Genomic DNA, 17884 nt, shown 5'->3' on the forward strand with positions numbered 1-17884 from the left:
CAAAACTTGTTTAGCTCAACAGAAGCAGAAGATTTTTTTAAGGAGAATTTGGTACCAATTTGATTTCAAAATTGTTTTGTGGGAAATATTAAATAAAACAATAATAATATTTGATATATTTTGTACCTAAGCAGAAAATGGCACTTTTCATGTAAGTTAATATTCCCTTTTTATTATACTGACTCTTCCTAAATTGCTTACCTACAATCTAACTTAAGTTTTTGTCGAGTTATGGATGCATTGGGCTATTTGGAAAGTGTTTGGAATCCTTCCTTCCTCTTATTAAACATATGTTTTTAGAGTGCTGATTATTTTACTGTAACTTGTTATTAAAAGCAATAGTTACATAGTGGTTGAGTATTTTCTTAATCAATCACAAAATATTTCAATAGCAGTGTTTAGACTGACAGCTAAATGCTAGTAAAATAAAGGAAGCTGATTTTAGTCAAAAAGCAGTAAAGCCTTGAAAAGTTACAAGAACAATGGAACAAAGTGTTACTAAGTATCCAGTTAAAGCAATCCTGCATTTAATGGACTAGGAGTGGGGGTATAGGGCAGGGTGTCCATTAAAATCATTGTATATCATTCATGTGAAGTTATATTACTTGACTTTTATGTAATTAATCTAAATAGTATCATTTGCAATAAAACAGTGAATCCTAAAGTAAAGTCTGAAGAAGAAAAAATCTGTCAAATCTAGGACTATTAAAACAAAATTTTATTTATGTACCAGAAATACTACTAAATATTATGGGGATGACTCAAGGTCTTTAAACTTAACAAATAAATTATTGTACTGCACAATAATTAGTTCCACCAAAGCACTAGTATTTCTCTCATACCTTTCCATATTTCTGTGCATAAGATCCTGTAAGAAGCGAATGGAAGACAATGATAGTTTCATCCAAATCCCAAACAAATATACGCTGAAAACAAAAGAATCAACAAATCAATATATACAGATAGCACAAGAACTATAGGCAGCTGTAGCCCCAGTCTTTGTGGTGGGGTGGGGGGGGAAGGTTGTTATGATTCAATACTTCAAATCAAGAAAGACATTGCTTAAAGAAAAGGCAGCTGTATAGTTCCAGAGAAAGTTGCAGGTGCTTTAAGGAGCTGCAGATAGGTCATAAATAAATATTGGACTACACTACAAAACATATTTTTGACTCCAAAGCACTGCCCAGCCCTCTTGCTGCTTTTTTATATTTGAATGTTCAAGCAAAAATAGAGATTAAATATATATGCTCCAATTTTCTTCTTTGTGTCCCTCTTTCAAAGAGCTTTGGTAGGTAGAAATATCAAATAGTAATTTTAATTTTTATAACAGAACATCTTCATTTATGGTCAACTTTTATGATCATATTAATGAGGGCAATTATGTTTTTTAACAAATGATCAAATATACTATTCTGTGATATCATGCATGTATACATACACAAACTCCTTAATGATGTCCCATACAAATATACTTTGTGATTTGCCTGTTATCTTTTAGCACCAGGAAGAAAAAAGTTTTCTATCAGTTTTTATTCCAATAAAAGATATTTAAACTTTAATAATTGTTTGAAAGGGGAAGAATCTGTCAGGGAATTTATGGACATTTGAAGTTCTTAAAATATTTCAAGCTTGAAGTAGAGAGTTCCAAGCTTGAGATAGTGATCTGTAGATTCCCTGGCTTCTCACACTTCAGTTACATTCCAAGAGTAGGCATAACGTAAAGTAATTCCCTTTAAAGTAATTTCCTTTAAAAATGCTATTCACTCAAAATTAAATACTTACATACTTACTATAATTTTGAGTGAACAGATTTTTCTATTAATATGTCTTCTTTTATATCTCTGAAGTATGAATTACTTCCTGATCTTCATATTGCTATTAATTTAGAAGAATGTACCTCCAAGTCACTATCAGGAGGAGGAGATGGGTTATTTTTTCTCCCTCTGCCCCTTGATTTTGACCCAGAACTCCTACACGTTCTTTCATCAAGATCTTTGATTGGAGTTGAAGGGCTCTGCACAGCATCAAACTCTCCTGTTTTTTAAAAAAAGATAAATAAACATTTATCAAAATACAAAGTATTCCTCATTCAATTTTATAGTTTAAATAAGGTACTCCTATAGTTTTAAATGTACAATTGGGATTCCCTTAAATTCCTAATTATTCAAGAGGAATGAAAATAATCTGTTTATTGAAATTCCTCACCTTCTTTAACTACAAGTATTTGCCAAATTACAAAGATTGAATAAACAAATATAAAGGCAAGTGTTAAAAGCATATCCGAGGAGTGTAATCTTGCTGTATAATCTTTCAGATAATTCTATCTGAGCAGACTATTTTTAAAATTAGAAGCAAATTTAAATAAATCAATCTATTTTCTATACTATGGGATGGAAAAGTTCTGTTCCAGGATAGAGGTCCTTTAACACTCCGTCTTTCAAATATTATGCAATACCTACTTCATAAAGGTCAAGCACTAAATGGAACATGCCCAAATACTTCTTTACCAAAGGAACTCCCATCTCTGAAACTCTAAGAGCAGATGTGAAGGCCACCAATAAAGTTTTTAGTGTTACGGATATTAATGAAACATAACACTCTATTGTGCAGAAATATAAAATGTTTACCACAACATAGTAAATAATTTCTATCTATGAGTAACCTTATTTTTTAACTTTATAGTCTAAGACAGTGAGAATGGAGGCAGTTCAGAATTAACACTTTTCTGAAGCACAGATTGCAGATTAAGATAACCTGACTTTGTACCCTATTTGATGAGTTCTTCCCCAGGTGGTGCTATCTTCTGCAAGCTTTATACTCTATTAACAGAAGATCTGGAAACTAGCAGGTAAAATACATTTGAGTTATGAGTAGCAGCAGTTGCAAAATAGTTTACATGGTACATTGCTGGATGCAAATCTTTGATAATATTAAGTCAGAAGTTATTTTCCAAACGGAATGACTGGGGGTGTTAATACTGTCCAGATCTGAAGATATTCCACCTTTCAAATTGAATGGAGTGGCACTTCTATTCAATGGTAATGTACATTTTGGGGATTATTCTGACCCAGCTCCCAAACACAACAATCCCTCTGTAATTAAACAAATGTTCCCTTTATTACGAGTGACAGCAGCCCCGGCAAAAAAAAAAAAAAACCCCTCTCTCACACACAGCAGGCTAACAAGTCTGTTCAGTAGGGAGATGAATTTGTCTGTCACACCTATTCAGCTCCACCCCCTGACTTACTCATCCTCTTACTCATCAGCCACCTCTAGACCTGGGGACTGTTGACTCTTCATCTCAGGGCTGATGGATGGCCCAGGGTCTGTCTCTATCTCCGACAGCTCTATTCCCACTTTGCCCTTGGAGCTCTCAGGTTGCCTTGATGCCCTGACTCCCATGCTACCTCCTCATCTGATTTGGCTGCTATAGAGGCTGGTAGTTGGCAGGCCACAACAGGGGTTTTCTGAACTCATGGCTCTTGCTTGATAAACAGCTGTATTCAGGAAGGCCTTTGTCCTGCTTCATTTGAGCTGTCATGGATTGGGTGGTGGTGGGGGAGGAACATTTCAAATAGCCACTCAAGCTCTGATCACCTCATGGCTTAACTACTTTAATGTATTCTACATGAGATTGTGCAATTTCCCCAATAATTCACTAATTCCCACCCTTCTGGCATTTTGAAGGACCCTCTAAATATGACTTGTCACCTAGGCAAGTCCTTTGGTGAGGATGATTGATGCAGTTTTCTTTCTTTCATTGTTTGCAAAAACTTAATCCCGAAGCTTTTGATATCTTGTTAGGTATAGTCGAATTAAAGGATTGATTCTTTACTAATGCTTAATGGATTTTTGCTGATTAAGACTGGATAAGATTTGACTCCTTGGATGTCAAATTTATACAAATGAAATTTGTTTTCATACATTTAGCTATACTTAGCTACAATTAATGTTCACATGAACCTATGCCATGATTCTAAATGATTGGAACAAAAATCAATGAAAGGTACCTGGTTGGGTAGTAAGACCTGGAAGAGATTCTTGAAGCTGATATGTTGATGAGGATGAAGAGGTACCATCTGTGGTGTTATTTGATGTCATATATGTTCCATATGTTGATGCTGAATAATACTGTGGATATTGATTTTGGCTGAAAGCTGCATATGATGGATAATCCTAGAATGTTACAAACAACATTTTAATTAAGACTAATACCTTTAAAATTACATCTTTTTTGTAACCTAAAAATAGAAATAGGACAACAGTATTGTCCAAATAAATTGCCAAATAAATTCATAATAGTTTGCGCTTTATAGACAAAAAAAATCATACCTGTTGTGAACTATTGAAGTTTGTAGAATTTGATACTGAATTGTTTGCATAAATAGTGGAGGATGGTGTAAAACTAGAACCTAGAGTTAAAAGAATAATTCCCTATAAGAGCTAAGCAATGCAAAATTCAAAATTCATACAAATAAGAAATGAAATTTTCAGATGAAAATTAAAAGTATGTAATTAAAATATGCATTTATCTCACTTGAACTTTTTAAAATATGCTTAACTATAGCTTAGTGTAGTACTGTTGTAAAGAAAAGGAAGTTTAAAAATTGAACAAGCTGTGAATAATGTTTGTAATTGTTTCCATATATCCATCTTTCATAACAGTTTGCTTCATATAAACACTGAAAATAGACATTTATGTATCAGCAAATTTACTCCGTTTCAAAACTTTTCTTTCTTGAACACCAAACTTTCGCTTTCTTTAATACAGCTATTGTAAAGTACTAGAAAAATATATTGATAATGGTTTGGAGGGACAGGATGTTTAATGTAGTTTCAAGGTTTAAGAGAACTTCTAGTCCATGAAATGACCAGATTTAAGATGGCCATATCTATATCAAACAGAGAATAATTCATATCTCTCCAATGTTCTCAACATAAATAGTTAAGGAGTAGAATCATGGTGAGGACAGCAAAAAGATCTCTTCAAATATCTAACAGCTAAGGCTGAGAAGCCTGCTGTCTTGGGTTGTGCAGAATCTCATTTTATTGTTTTTTTAAATCTCTCTCCTCAAAGTTGCTTTAAACTATGGGTTTTTTGAAAATTGTATTATGTTCCAGGCATATCGCCATTAAAAAGCAACAAAGAAAACTCAGGACAATCTTCTCTAAACTCAGTCTTGCAGTCTTTGTGACATGCAACTTGGATTACTGCAATGCAATTTGCATAGGGTTGTCCCTGGAAGCTTCAACTGGTGTAAAATATGCTGGCAGCGGTAGTCATTAATGCCAGTTACTCAGCACATGTGAACCCCTGCCCCATGAGTACATTGGCTTTCTTTCATGTTCTTCATGGCATAAGACTGGGTTACTTATGGGACTATCTTTCCCAAGTTATTTCTACCACTCCTATTTGATTTTGGGCAAGAAAGTAATGCTCTGGATAACATCATCTGTAGGGTGTCAGATGGCAGGGTCCAGAAGAGGATTTTCAGCTTAATTCCCCCTGAAATTAGAGTGCCTCATCGTTGTTGGCCTTTCACAAGATTGTGAAGACCTGGTGTTGAACTGGGTGGGTGTGGGTTAGAGCTCATCTCCTGGTTGTATGTATGACTAATCATGCCTGGCTGCTCTGTATTTTTACTGTCTATTACACATAAAAATGAGTTCACAGACTATATAAATTGAGTGAACAAATATTTAATGTAATGTGGTTTTGCTCATTTTACAGCCTCAATAAGCCTCCCGCCATGTTAGGTACCATCTTCAACCACCAAAAAGTTGCTTATCCTTGTTGATTCTGTTAAAAACAGTGTTCTGTTCTAATGTGGAGACATGTTCATGCTATTCACGGTTCTATTCTCAACTACTAAACCAAAATAACAGAATATGCATCATGATATCATAACATAAAGTCTGTGCTTTAATGCTTGTGTCATATAACAAGTGCTGCTTGCCTTGTGATATGCATTTTATCACCTGCCATCCCCTACCAAATACCTCTGGATCTACAAGCATTTTATTATTGAAAGTTTTGGGAACTGAATAGAGTTTAAATTTAAAAACTTTTTATCAGGATTCAACAGTACATAAATATAAAAGTGTCATAAATATTAAAAATAGTAATTTTGTGCATGGTATTTCAGAGCAAGAAATTTAAAAGGTGCACATAGTATACAGAGATATGCTCGAGATTTGGATTCTCAAAAGATATTTCATGTAGGCTTTAGTTATGATTGTTGCCATTATTATTCCCATTATCAATCTTTTCATATTAATAGTATGATTTATTACCAACAATGAATAATATTTTTGATCATTTGTAATAATTTTGGTAAATAACTCTTCCATAAATTTTAAATAAGTTACATTAAATGTGTAAAACTAACAACCAAATTTTCTAACTTAAATTTCAGATCATTATACTTTTCTTTAAAAAAAATAAATGAAAGACTTGGACAGGTAATAAATTTCATTCACAACACTTACCAATTATGTAAAAAATGTATGAATCTTAAGAAAATTCAAAAACAACAAGGAATTATTCACCTGGCATTTGGTATGAATATGGAGCTTGGCCTGGCTGTGGTGTGGAGAACCCTGGGCTGTAACTAAGGCATCCAGTCTGCAATGGTGATTGTGTTTGTGAAAGTCCACTTTCTGTCTTGATGCCCGGCAACATTACACCCAAATCTGTGTAAGAAATTAATGTTCCACTGATTGTTACCAATGGAAGTAAGGGTAGGGGAAACAATCAAATTCCATGATGCCAAACATATTCATAAGTAAGTAAAGAATAACTGGAAGTTAAATACCGTAAGCAGGTAAGCTGTAAGGTTGCCCAGTCTGTGAGTAGGCTGTATACACTGCTGGTTGCTGCATTCCTGAATACTGGGTCTGACTGGCATAGGCAGACATTGTTTGAGCTGCTGGCGTAGAAAGAATATGTGGATAGGGCCTAAACAGCAGGAAATGGGAGACAAACTATCAGTCACATAAGCTAAGTACGTAGATTGTTGACTCAAGCAATCGTGCCTTAGTCACCTCCCAGTAGATTAATTCTACATGCAATAGTACTTGAAAAGCACTTGGAAGCTGCAGTTGGTCCAGAATGCACTGGTAGGGACAGCTTTTGGCATTTCTCATTACACCCATATTTCTCTGCAAGAAGCCAAAGTGCAATTCAAAATGCTGGTTGTTACCTATAAAACCATACATGGAATAACAGCCAGATTATTTGTGGGTCTGGCTGTCTTCTATCATCCATCAAGTCTAGTATGAGAGCATGATCCAGATCCCTTCTATCAAACAACTGCATCTTATTGAACCCAGGAATCATGATTTCTCTATGGCAGCACCTGCCTTGTGGAACAGCATCCCTCAAGAAATCCAGACTCCATTGGATTTTCACACATGGCTGTTCTCAATGGTGTTTGGAAGAATGGTGAGTTCCTACTGGTTTGGACTGGTTTGGCCAAACCGGTAGTGGTTTGGCGGCCTGGGTCGCTGGAACTGGCAACGACCCAGGCCTGCCATGCCCCCAAACTGGTTCTCCTGGCGGCACCATAGGTGACGCCATCTTGTTTTTTGCTTTTGAGCAGAACAATTTTTATTGTACTGTGTATCAAGTGTGCATGGGTGCACAGCGCCCCACAAGCGAACTGGCAGTAGTGCCTGCTGGAACGCACCCCTGGTTTGGAAAGATTAGGCAAGCTCTACTGTTTTTATAAATTGGAATTACTGTTTTGACTGTGGACATGAGGTTTTAGATTGTAAAAGAAAAGATCTAGGAATGTAACTGAAGTGAAGGAATGCTAGGAAATTTACAATAACATACCAAATGTTGTAATTGAAATGTCTAGTTTAATATTAATGATTGAAGGAATGACAAACACATGAGTGTGTTAATAAATGGTAAAGGCTAAGACTGGGGTGCAAGTATTGATGTTAAGAGGCATTTCAAAATATATATGAATCCACACTTGGAAATTGAAAGAATCTTTATTGTTCCAGCACACTTTGTCTATGAATCCAAATTAGATAAACAAGTTTATTCATATAGAAAAAATATGATAGTGTGTAAAGGTTTGAATTTTGGAGTTTATTACCCAAATACGGAGTTGAAGGTTGGTTGTTCAAATGGGATAATAATGACATATGATTGAAGTAATGCATGCATGACAATCCACATGGTGCTCAAAAAATACCGATAATCATTTGTCTGAAATGGTATAGCGTTGGACTAGAAGACCTCCAAGGTCCCTTCCAAATTGGTTATTCTGTTATTCAATACTGAATAGAACAAATATTCAGTTAAGGTATTTAAAAATTAAATGTAGAAAGATTGGCTATAGTGATTGATGTTAGGGGTGCACTGATTGGGGACATGAATATGGAAGTCAGTTTGTATGGTGCTGTGCTACTAGCCAAGAAACTGAACGATTTATAGTAAACACTAGATTGACTTCAGATACAGCAAGGGACACTCTTCTGAAAATTAATGCATCAAAGACTAACATTTGACAAACATTTGTTTGTCAGGAAAAATATATGAATGAAAAATAAATGGTTTAAACTAAATTAAGTAATTTAAGAATAAGTTGTAATCTACCGATATTTTATTATACAGGTTAATGTATTTTTATCAATAAAATTACCTACAAATGCAATAATGGATTAAAATTGCTATAAACTAGTACAGACACATTAAAACAATAAAGTACATACAATAATATAACAGACCATAAGTCTTTGCAACACAGTCTTTAGATATAAATGTCCTGGGGAATAGCAATGGTTTTAAGTAGTGAGGAAATTTATGTATGGGTAGTTGATTTACACATGAAACTCAAAATCTTTTAGAACTATCATCCAATGCAAAGATACAAAAATAAGAATAATATAGGGATATGCATAAGCATAAGAAGATTTAGAGATATATACAATACAGTGCCATTCTTGTCACCATTACTTCCCCTAGTCAATGCACCCCTGATTCAATCAGGAGGATTTCATCCTCCTCCAAGCATGTGTGCTTTTTGGACAGTTGTAGCAGTTATGATTGGAGTATACAAATCCAGAAAATAATTATCCAGCGCACATAACTCAGAATTTTAAAACTTTGCTTCTTAATATAAATAAATCACCCTAACATTAATGGCAAGCAATGAGTTTAAACCGGGCCAAAGTGTCCATATAACAATGCATTTTAGGCAAACCCAGTGTAATTTCTAAATTTAAACCATTTTTTAAAATAAATACTTGCAGAAACTGATATACAAATAACATATTCAAATATACTTGCAGACTAACTTGGAGGGATATAGCTGCGGTGAGTATTGATGTGATGATCTTGGACTGTAGCCACTACTTGTTATCACTGTAAAAGAAAGCATTTACAATGTTCAATTTATCAGCTATTGAGATTTTTTAAAAAGGCTTACATTTTTTGAATGTTTTAAATAAAATTGGTACCATTGTGTTATTCTTCTCAATTTTTACCTGGAAAAAATAACTAATCTATACAATGTCTAACTTTTTATGATCTTTAGTTTAGCAGATGCATTTAAGCAGAACAGATTTTCATAAATATACAAATCAATACTTTTCAAATACTATTCCTGGCCTGCCATGCCATATTCTGCTCCTGTTTGGATTATTGAAATGTCTTGTACATGGGGTTGCTCTTGAAAGTCACACATCTGCAAAATATCTGGCATGTACAGCTGAGGTGTCCTGAAGTTCACCTGAATAACAACACTGTTGGGTTCCATTTGCTTCCTGGGTACAATTCAAGGTGTTAGTTGTTACCTTTTAAACTCTGTATAGCATATTGCCAGGTAACAGGTTACTTGTGGGCCCATCTGTTCTTCTGTCCCATCCTAATGGATTAATAATGAGACCTTGGATGTCCTGATGACATCCTAGTCCTTTCAAACATCCTTCTTCTGGTATAAAATAGAATAATAGAGTTGGAAGGGACCTTGAAGGTCGTCTAGTCCAACCCTCTGCTTAGGCAGGAAACCCTACACTACTTCAGACAAATGGATATCTTCTTAAAAACTTCCAGTGTTGGAGCATTCACAACTTCTGAAGGCAAATTGTTCCACTGGATTAATTGCTATAAATGTCAGGAAATTTCTCTTCAGTTCTAAGTTGCTTTTCTTCTTAATTAATTTTCACCCATTGCTTCTTGTCCTACTGTCAGGTGCTTTGGAGAATAGCTTCACTCCCTCGTCTTTGTGGCAACCCCTGAGATATTGAAATACTGCTATCATGTCTATCTTCTTCCTAAGGTTAAAGGGATCCTTCCTCTCTTAGCCTACCAGAGGACTATGAAGACCTGTCTCTTTTGCCAAGCATTAGCCTGGGATGGGGTTAAACTATGAGGATGATAGATCTGGTACCCGAGGCAAAAGGATACTTTTGTTTTTTACTATGCATTTTATGGATTGTTATGAGATGCTTAGAGTCATTCTATAAGATAGGCAGCAATATCAGTCCTATAAATAAATAAACTTTATCATATTATGCTGTGCTAAGATTACCAATGAAAAGCTTGAATAGAAGATATTTATGGAAATAAATATTAACTAAAATCTGGAAGAAAAATCAATTACTTATGTTTTATGGAATATAATTTTTGTGCAGTTATTTGCCATGCTGATGAATAATTTATAAGTAATATTTTACAACTTAGATTTGTTTTATTAGAAAGCTTTTTTATTTAAACAAGTTGTATATTCAATTTTCACCTCTCCTTAGTTATTGGAGACTTCTACCTTAAAAGTTACTATTTTGTTTCAGAGAATTAACATGAACTGGAGAATAACAATAGGATGAAAACCGTATGGGAGTAAGAGTCAGCAAAATCCACTGTTTACTACGGACTCCAGATTTAAGAGGTGTGGGAACAGCAAATGCGCAACCACCATACAAAACATCATGTTGTATATGTGTACATCAACTATGCCAGCAGGTTTTTCCCCATCCTCTCCAGATGTGTGGATTATACAGGTGGGGAAATGACTGTTATCCAGTTACTCTAGTGTAAGGTTTGGTGGACATAGCATTCCTGACTTCTACGTTCAATTATTCATATGATGCCATGCAGGATGAATTCATTAATGTTAACAGAGAAACTTGCTCATAAAACAGCATAATATGCATTATGGGATGTAAGCATAATGCTCTTCATTTGTAGTAATGAGTTCAGTAAATATGTGATTTCTGTTACATGCGTTTTCAACTTTTTAAAACTGATTTTTGCAGGGATAAAATAGTGGGGCCACAAAATGGAATTGCTTAAGTTTACACAAGTGACTTTATATTAGTCCAATACAATTTTAACAATTGGTTCACACTGAACTCAGATTTAAAAGCTCTTGTGCTGCATGGCATAGCACTATATGTTTCAAAGAAAACTAGTTTAAAATAAAGAAAATGAAGCATGGGTATCTACAAGCCCATGTTACTGAAATCAAAATTATAAAATCAATTTGGGATCATAGACACTGCTCATTTTGGATCTGTAGCAATTCTTTTTATCATTGGCCAGTTTGACATATCTTATTCCCCTGCTAATACTGTTGAAAGGATTCATGAAAATATTTTCACATTTCTTTGGATTTTTATTAACAGTGCTGTTCTTAGTCTTGGCTAGGGCAATGGATTCTGGCTTATGTTGACAGTATTTATCTTATTATTTCCACATATAAAAATATAATGTTTATGAGGTGAGAGTCAAAGCGGTACTAATTTTTCTTTAGAAAGTAATACATTCATTTAATTTTATACCGAAAACGCACCAGTATGGTAACTATCAGTTGCATACATGCCCACACAAAGAGCAGCTGTATTTTTCTGCAGAAGCTTAAATGATGATAATCATATTCTATTAAAATCGTTCAAGAATATTGCGTAGTCTGGACCGATTCCAAAAGTTTCTCTTTCGTCTAACCATCTGTCTTGGCTACGGCAAATGTGTTCCAAATATATATACCAAAATGTGAATGAAACCTTTCAGAGCCATTTCATATCAGCCCTCTAACATAGAATGTCTTTATTAAGCCATCTGCATTTCATTCACTTTTAAAAAGATAAAAGCACTGCATAAAAGGTAGCCCTGAAAAATCCCGTAGTCTAATCAATCATACTTTTACTTCAAAGTAGTTTCCTGTTTTCAATATGCCAGTCTTTAGCATTTTACAGATAGGTAGCAGTTCCTAATCATTTTGCAAAACACACTTTAGGCAGGAACCAAAGAATCATGGAGTAAGTGTCATGTACTTAAGACCTTTAGTTTCTGGAGCAAAATTCTCTGAATATCACATTTATTTATTTAACCATAATTAAGCTTCTTCCACTTCAGCTTCATGGCATTTCAAGAAACACTGTTAATTTCAAAAGCACTATATGATAAGATATGAATGGGCTGACAATGAAAGAAAATCAAAACTTTCGCTGGGTATATTGACAATTTTTGTCTCCCTCTTTACAAAGCATCTAAATATCTGTTTAATATATGACTTTAAAATAAACTCTATATATTGTAGACTTTAAATGCTCCTTTTTAAGTTTTTTCAAATGGCTTTTGAAGCCAGAAGAATGATCTATAAGGTTTTGTAAGTAGTAGAAAAAGTTATGTTATTACATTACAGTATACAATTCTAAGTTTTGTGAAAAGTATGAACTTAAGATGATGGCCACTTACAAAAATTTTAGAACCTAATTAATCTGAGAACAGAGTATAATAAATGTATTATAACTACATACAGCAAAGTCAACTTCCCATATTATCCCGAAACTATTTTTGCATTTCTTTATATTTTAAAGTTTAGAATATTTCTTAGATGAATGAAGTTCTTTTTATGAATTTAAGCCAGAAATTCTTCTGCTTCCTTCTTATCTGAGTGACATTTGCAACTTTCAATAATAATAATTTAATACATAAATTATTATTAAATGATTTTAAATTAAATTCTACTGTTTCATATTTATTTCCACAATATTTCATAATATTTCATATTGTACAAAGGTAGGGCATAGAAACTGATTTTAGTGTTGTATCTGTGAGATAATACCATATTTTTCAGAGTATAAAACGCACCGGAGTAGAAGACGTACCAAGGTTTTGAAGAGGCAATTTTTTAAAAGTAAATAGGTAGATAGAGGGATAGAGAGGGAGAGAAAGAGAGAGAAATAGAGTAGGTAGGTAGGGAGAGAGAGAGAGTAGTTAGTTAGTTAGTTAAATAGGTAGGTAGGTAGGTGGTAGGTAGGTAGATAAAGGGATAGAGAGAGAGAAAAAAAACAGTAGAGAATACAATAGGTAGGTGGGGGAGAGACAAAGTGTGTAGGTAGGTAGGGGGATAGAGAGAAATAGAAAGAGAGAGAGAGAAATAGAGTAGATTGGTAGGGAGAGGGAGAGAGAGTAGGTAGGCTGGTAGCTAGAGGGATAGAGAGAGAAATAAAGAGAAAGAGTAATGCAGTAGATAGGTAGGGAGAGACAAAGAGAGTAAGTAGGTACGTAGGTAGATAGAGGGCGGGAGATAGAGAAATACAGTAGGTAGGCAGGGAGAGAGAGAGAGAGTAGGTAGGTAGGTAGGTAGATGTTTCCAGGTGTATTCATCCATGTGCTGGAGAAGAAAATCGCTGACAATCTGTAGCACCTAAGACTTTGTTCTTGTTCAATGTAATTCTGATCAATCAGTTAAAGAGCTTTCCAAAAGGAAAAGTTTTTGCACTCTGCAAACCTCATGAAAACGGCCTGCTTTTCACGAAAACGGGCCCTTTTTTAAAAAAAGGCATGAATAGCCTTGAGAGGGCTTGCAGAGTGCTCCTGGGGGTTGGGGGCCCCAAAAATGAGCAAGGCCCATTTTTCGTGAAAATGGGCCTGTTTTTTGTAAAATAAAAATAAAAATGCATGCATAACCTTATGGAGGCTTATAGAGTGTGGCGGGGGGGGGGGGGCAAACATACTCATTTCTGCCCTACCGAGCCCCCAGGAGCTCTCTGAAAGCCTCCATAAGGGTATACATGGCCATTTTGGTGAAGGGGCGGGGCTTCAGGAGGCAAAAATGCTGTATTCAGTGTGTAAGACACACCCAGATTTTCAGCTTCTTTTTTTGAGGAAGAAAGGTCCGTCTTATACTTCGAAAAATACAGTAATTGTGGAAAGGTGTCCATAGGCCAAATTACACTTCCCCTAAATTCTTCTGTCATTACTGTTACTGTCATTCATTATATCTAAATTTTAGAAGCAGAAAATCTTGTCATCAGATATATATTGTATTGATAGGCAATTTCTTGAGCAAGGTAATAAGAATGGTACAAACTAACTGCCAGCACATTTTCCCATACATTAGATGATTTACTGTTTATTTTTGTAAAGAATAGTTTTAAAAACTATAGATATAGATCTACATGCAGTATTATGAGCAAATTATGTGTTTTACCTGACCCAGTAAAATTGTCAAGAGATCCATCTCCACTTGTTGTTGTTGTTGAGTCATTACTGTTCATAGGCTCTGTTTTGACTGCAAGGAGAGACACTGTATAGAAGAATGAGCAGATGTGAGATTGCGTTTCTATATTTACATATATCATGCCAACTAAAGCAAAATGTAAGTAAATTTGAGATGTCAAATGATACACACAGTGAAAAAAATTAGTAAGATTCTTAGAATAACCTTCAGCCATAGAACCATAGTTTTAAAACTATGCACTATTTTTTTAAATTAAAAATACTAACATTTATTCATTTAAACTGAATATTATTTGATTTTGATCAATGGAGACAGCTAGAAGTATTTACATTACATTTCTCAAATATTCATCTAACAAAAAGAGACACGTGGCTTTCAAGACTATTCCCCTCCCCACTTTTCACTTTCAGCTTCTTGATTCCACCTCCTTTTTATTTCTAAAATTTGTTCTTCCAGAGTGATCTATGTCTTAGAGCAGCGATTTTAAACCTTCATGCTGACTGAAGAATTCTGGGAGTTGAAGTCCTCAAGTCTTAAATTTCCCAAGTTTGGAGACCCTTGTCTTAGAGTAAAAGATAATAGACTAAAATAACTCTAGCCCCAAAGTCTCCACGTAGAACATAATATGCATATGGTGTTTACGTTTGTGTTTTCATTGAGATGTCAATGAAATCTTGAGATTTCATATCAATAATATTGCACACAGTTTCTCTGGAAACCTAGATTCATGTTTGTAAAACCTTAGATTATAAACTTAAATAACTTGCTTCCATTTTAACTAACTACAATTAATATCAGAGCCAAGATAAACTTTTTCTCCAGTAAAGAAATATGACTTTAAATCACAGTTTATTTATTATGGATTGCTTTTCAAAATCATAGGGTAAACTAAAATAATTTTAGGTTCATAAATATAAATTATCTATATTGTTGTTAACGGCAATTCCAATCTCTATTTTATAGGCAGTTCAGAAGAAAAAAGGATTGTTATATATAAATTAGCAATTCAATTTCCAGCTTTTACTCAAATATGTGATTAAATAAAATTGTAGGTTAATTAAACATAATTATTTTTCTTCCTCAGAATTATTTTCCTTTCTCAGGAAATCTGAGGAAGGAATTTTTAAATTATGTTTACTATATATTTTACTGAGATATATTTGATCATATTTATTTTATTTATTATTAAATTTATAAGGATATCCAATTCCATGAAGGCTCTGGTGGTAATAAAATCATTAATCAAAAAAGGTAAAAATAAAAAATGACAGTCATGCAAAAGAAGAAAGACCTTTCATTCTAAAAATAATATAACACAGAGTACCCATTATCTAGTCTAACCCAAAGTCTTGAGAAAAGACCCAGGTTTTTATAAACATGAGAAGGCACAACGGACCTCGGAGGGAATCTTGGTCCAGTGGGTGGACACTATGACAGAGAAACATATTTCTCAGGTTTCATCAGCCTGGCACATGCCATCTTTGATCATACCTATGGACAGAAACTATAGAAGATAGAAGGTCTCTTAGAGAACCAGGCCCTATTTATAGCTAATCAAAAGAACCTTCAATTGCATCTGGAAACCTACTGGTAACTATTGTGTGAAGCAAAGGTGTTACATGGGCATGACATGGCATATCTATAATTCTGGGTATTGCATTCTGGACCAGGTTAAGCTTTGGCACATGCACAAAGTGAACCGGTAGTGATAGGAACCCACCTGGTCTTCATGTAAGGTGCTCCTAGCACAATGATTAACTGTGAGATAAAGAAAATTCTTCTGAAGGGGAACTGTATCTCCATTCAGAACTAAAGATAGAATATTCCCAGTCCTGGTGATTCCAAAAACTTGCAGCTCCTCTTAATTTCTCCAAATACTTTTAATACAAGCATTATATTGGACCCCCATTAATATTATAATGATTTATGTGTGGTACACAGGTCCATTCTCCTTCATACACATTGTTTTTTCCCTACCAGAGGCTGAAATTGTTTCTGCTTCTTGTTGTTTTAATTTATTTTATATACTTTATATTGATGTAAAATATAGCAAAAAGCCTGTTACAACAAAATCTTACAACTTCCTTGTAAAATATTTATAGAAAGATTTCTAGAAATAGAAGGGGATGCAGCTATGAAGCAAAAACAATAAAGCAAATTATCAGATGCTCAACACAATAAATCATCAATTCAACCACACACATGCATTATGCTAGGATTGCTCATACTTGTTGCAGAAGAAGGAGTGCTGCAACTCAACAACCAGTCTGCAGTGTTTAAAACAGTCATGTTGTCTCCTAAGAATTGAAATGGTACACAGTGTTTCATTATCTGAATACCTCCTTAATGTAAATTAATATTTTTCAGGATAAAAAAAAATCACACACATCGTGGTATTTGCTCACATACAGCTTTGATCTCTGTGTTGCTTTCAGGCAAACAGACAGACCTATACAAGTTAAAATAATCACTTATTTTCAGTAGTATGTTTTTAGATACCATGAAAAATGGCCCGAGTCATTAGCATGTTTTCAGGAGTCACAATTCTCAAAAAAACAAAACAAAACAAAACAAAAACCTCTTTGACTCATATTGTTGGAAGTGGATACATAAAATAAACAAATACGCTCATGTAAAATTCAATATATCCAGTATAAGTAATCTTTGAGTTATGACAGCAACTAGGACTGGAATTTTCATTGCTAAGCAATACAGTCCTCAGGCAAAACTTCAGGTGAAGTTAAGATAAGGGATTGATTCCTCAGCTTCCTCTTGATCTTCCCTCATCCAGCTATCAAACCCCCATTTCTGTCTTTTTGGCTGCTCTGCACAGCAGCACTCCTAGGTGGCAGTTCCAGGGCTGAAGTAAAGGTCCAGAGCCTTCAGAAATCTCAGCACCCACCACCATGGCTGGGCCTCTACTTCATAACTTCTAAAGTCTTCCCAAACATTGCTGAGAATGGGACACATTATTTGGAGAACAGCAGGAACAGCCTCAGGAAGAAGGACTGGCCTAGCCAGCAGTTGCCGCATATAAAGGCCAAGTGCATCTTGTCAACAGGAGGAGGAAGATAACTAAGAGGAAGCTGGGAATAGGACTTGAATGAATATGTAAAATAAATTTTACCTATTTGAAGTGAAGTAGGAAATTTGGAAAACCTTAATGGGATTATAATACAAAAATATGAAAACAGGCCCAATGTATAATACAAACAACATGAAAGGTATTAGTGTCATATTGGAAATGAAAGGGAAGAAAAGCTTAGATCTGCAATAGCTGCTAGGGTATTCAGAAGTCGTAGAATATATTTTTAAATTATACAATAAGGAATGATACAGTAAACAAACAAAATGTATTTATGTAGTCTTACTACCTCATGTTTAATGGATTTTTTAAAAAA

At 34.5% G+C, this 17884-nt stretch overlaps 1 protein-coding gene across 5 annotated transcripts in view; it reads right to left on the reverse strand.

Moving 5' to 3' along the window:
- LOC106550461 (protein phosphatase EYA4) overlaps positions 1 to 17884 on the reverse strand; it is a 143807-nt gene that overhangs the window by 32578 nt on the left and 93345 nt on the right. For 3 of the 5 annotated variants that reach the window (XM_087718463.1, XM_087718460.1, XM_087718461.1), the window contains exons 5-13: positions 16712 to 16780; positions 14454 to 14549; positions 9313 to 9379; positions 6816 to 6958; positions 6550 to 6693; positions 4333 to 4412; positions 4011 to 4176; positions 1898 to 2034; positions 843 to 926 (exon numbers count right to left, since the gene is read on the reverse strand). In XM_087718463.1, the coding sequence (XP_087574589.1) occupies positions 843 to 926; positions 1898 to 2034; positions 4011 to 4176; positions 4333 to 4412; positions 6550 to 6693; positions 6816 to 6958; positions 9313 to 9379; positions 14454 to 14549; positions 16712 to 16780 (986 nt within the window). The remainder of the gene's footprint in view (positions 1 to 842; positions 927 to 1897; positions 2035 to 4010; positions 4177 to 4332; positions 4413 to 6549; positions 6694 to 6815; positions 6959 to 9312; positions 9380 to 14453; positions 14550 to 16711; positions 16781 to 17884) is intronic. The other 2 variants (XM_014068379.2, XM_014068381.2) reach the window with 1 other exon arrangement.

This window comes from Thamnophis sirtalis, unplaced genomic scaffold, assembly GCF_051295495.1.
Source record: "Thamnophis sirtalis isolate CommonGarterSnake01/CBP01778 unplaced genomic scaffold, rThaSir2_p1.2 scaffold_6, whole genome shotgun sequence".
In the NCBI taxonomy this organism is placed as follows: Eukaryota; Metazoa; Chordata; class Lepidosauria; order Squamata; family Natricidae; genus Thamnophis; species Thamnophis sirtalis.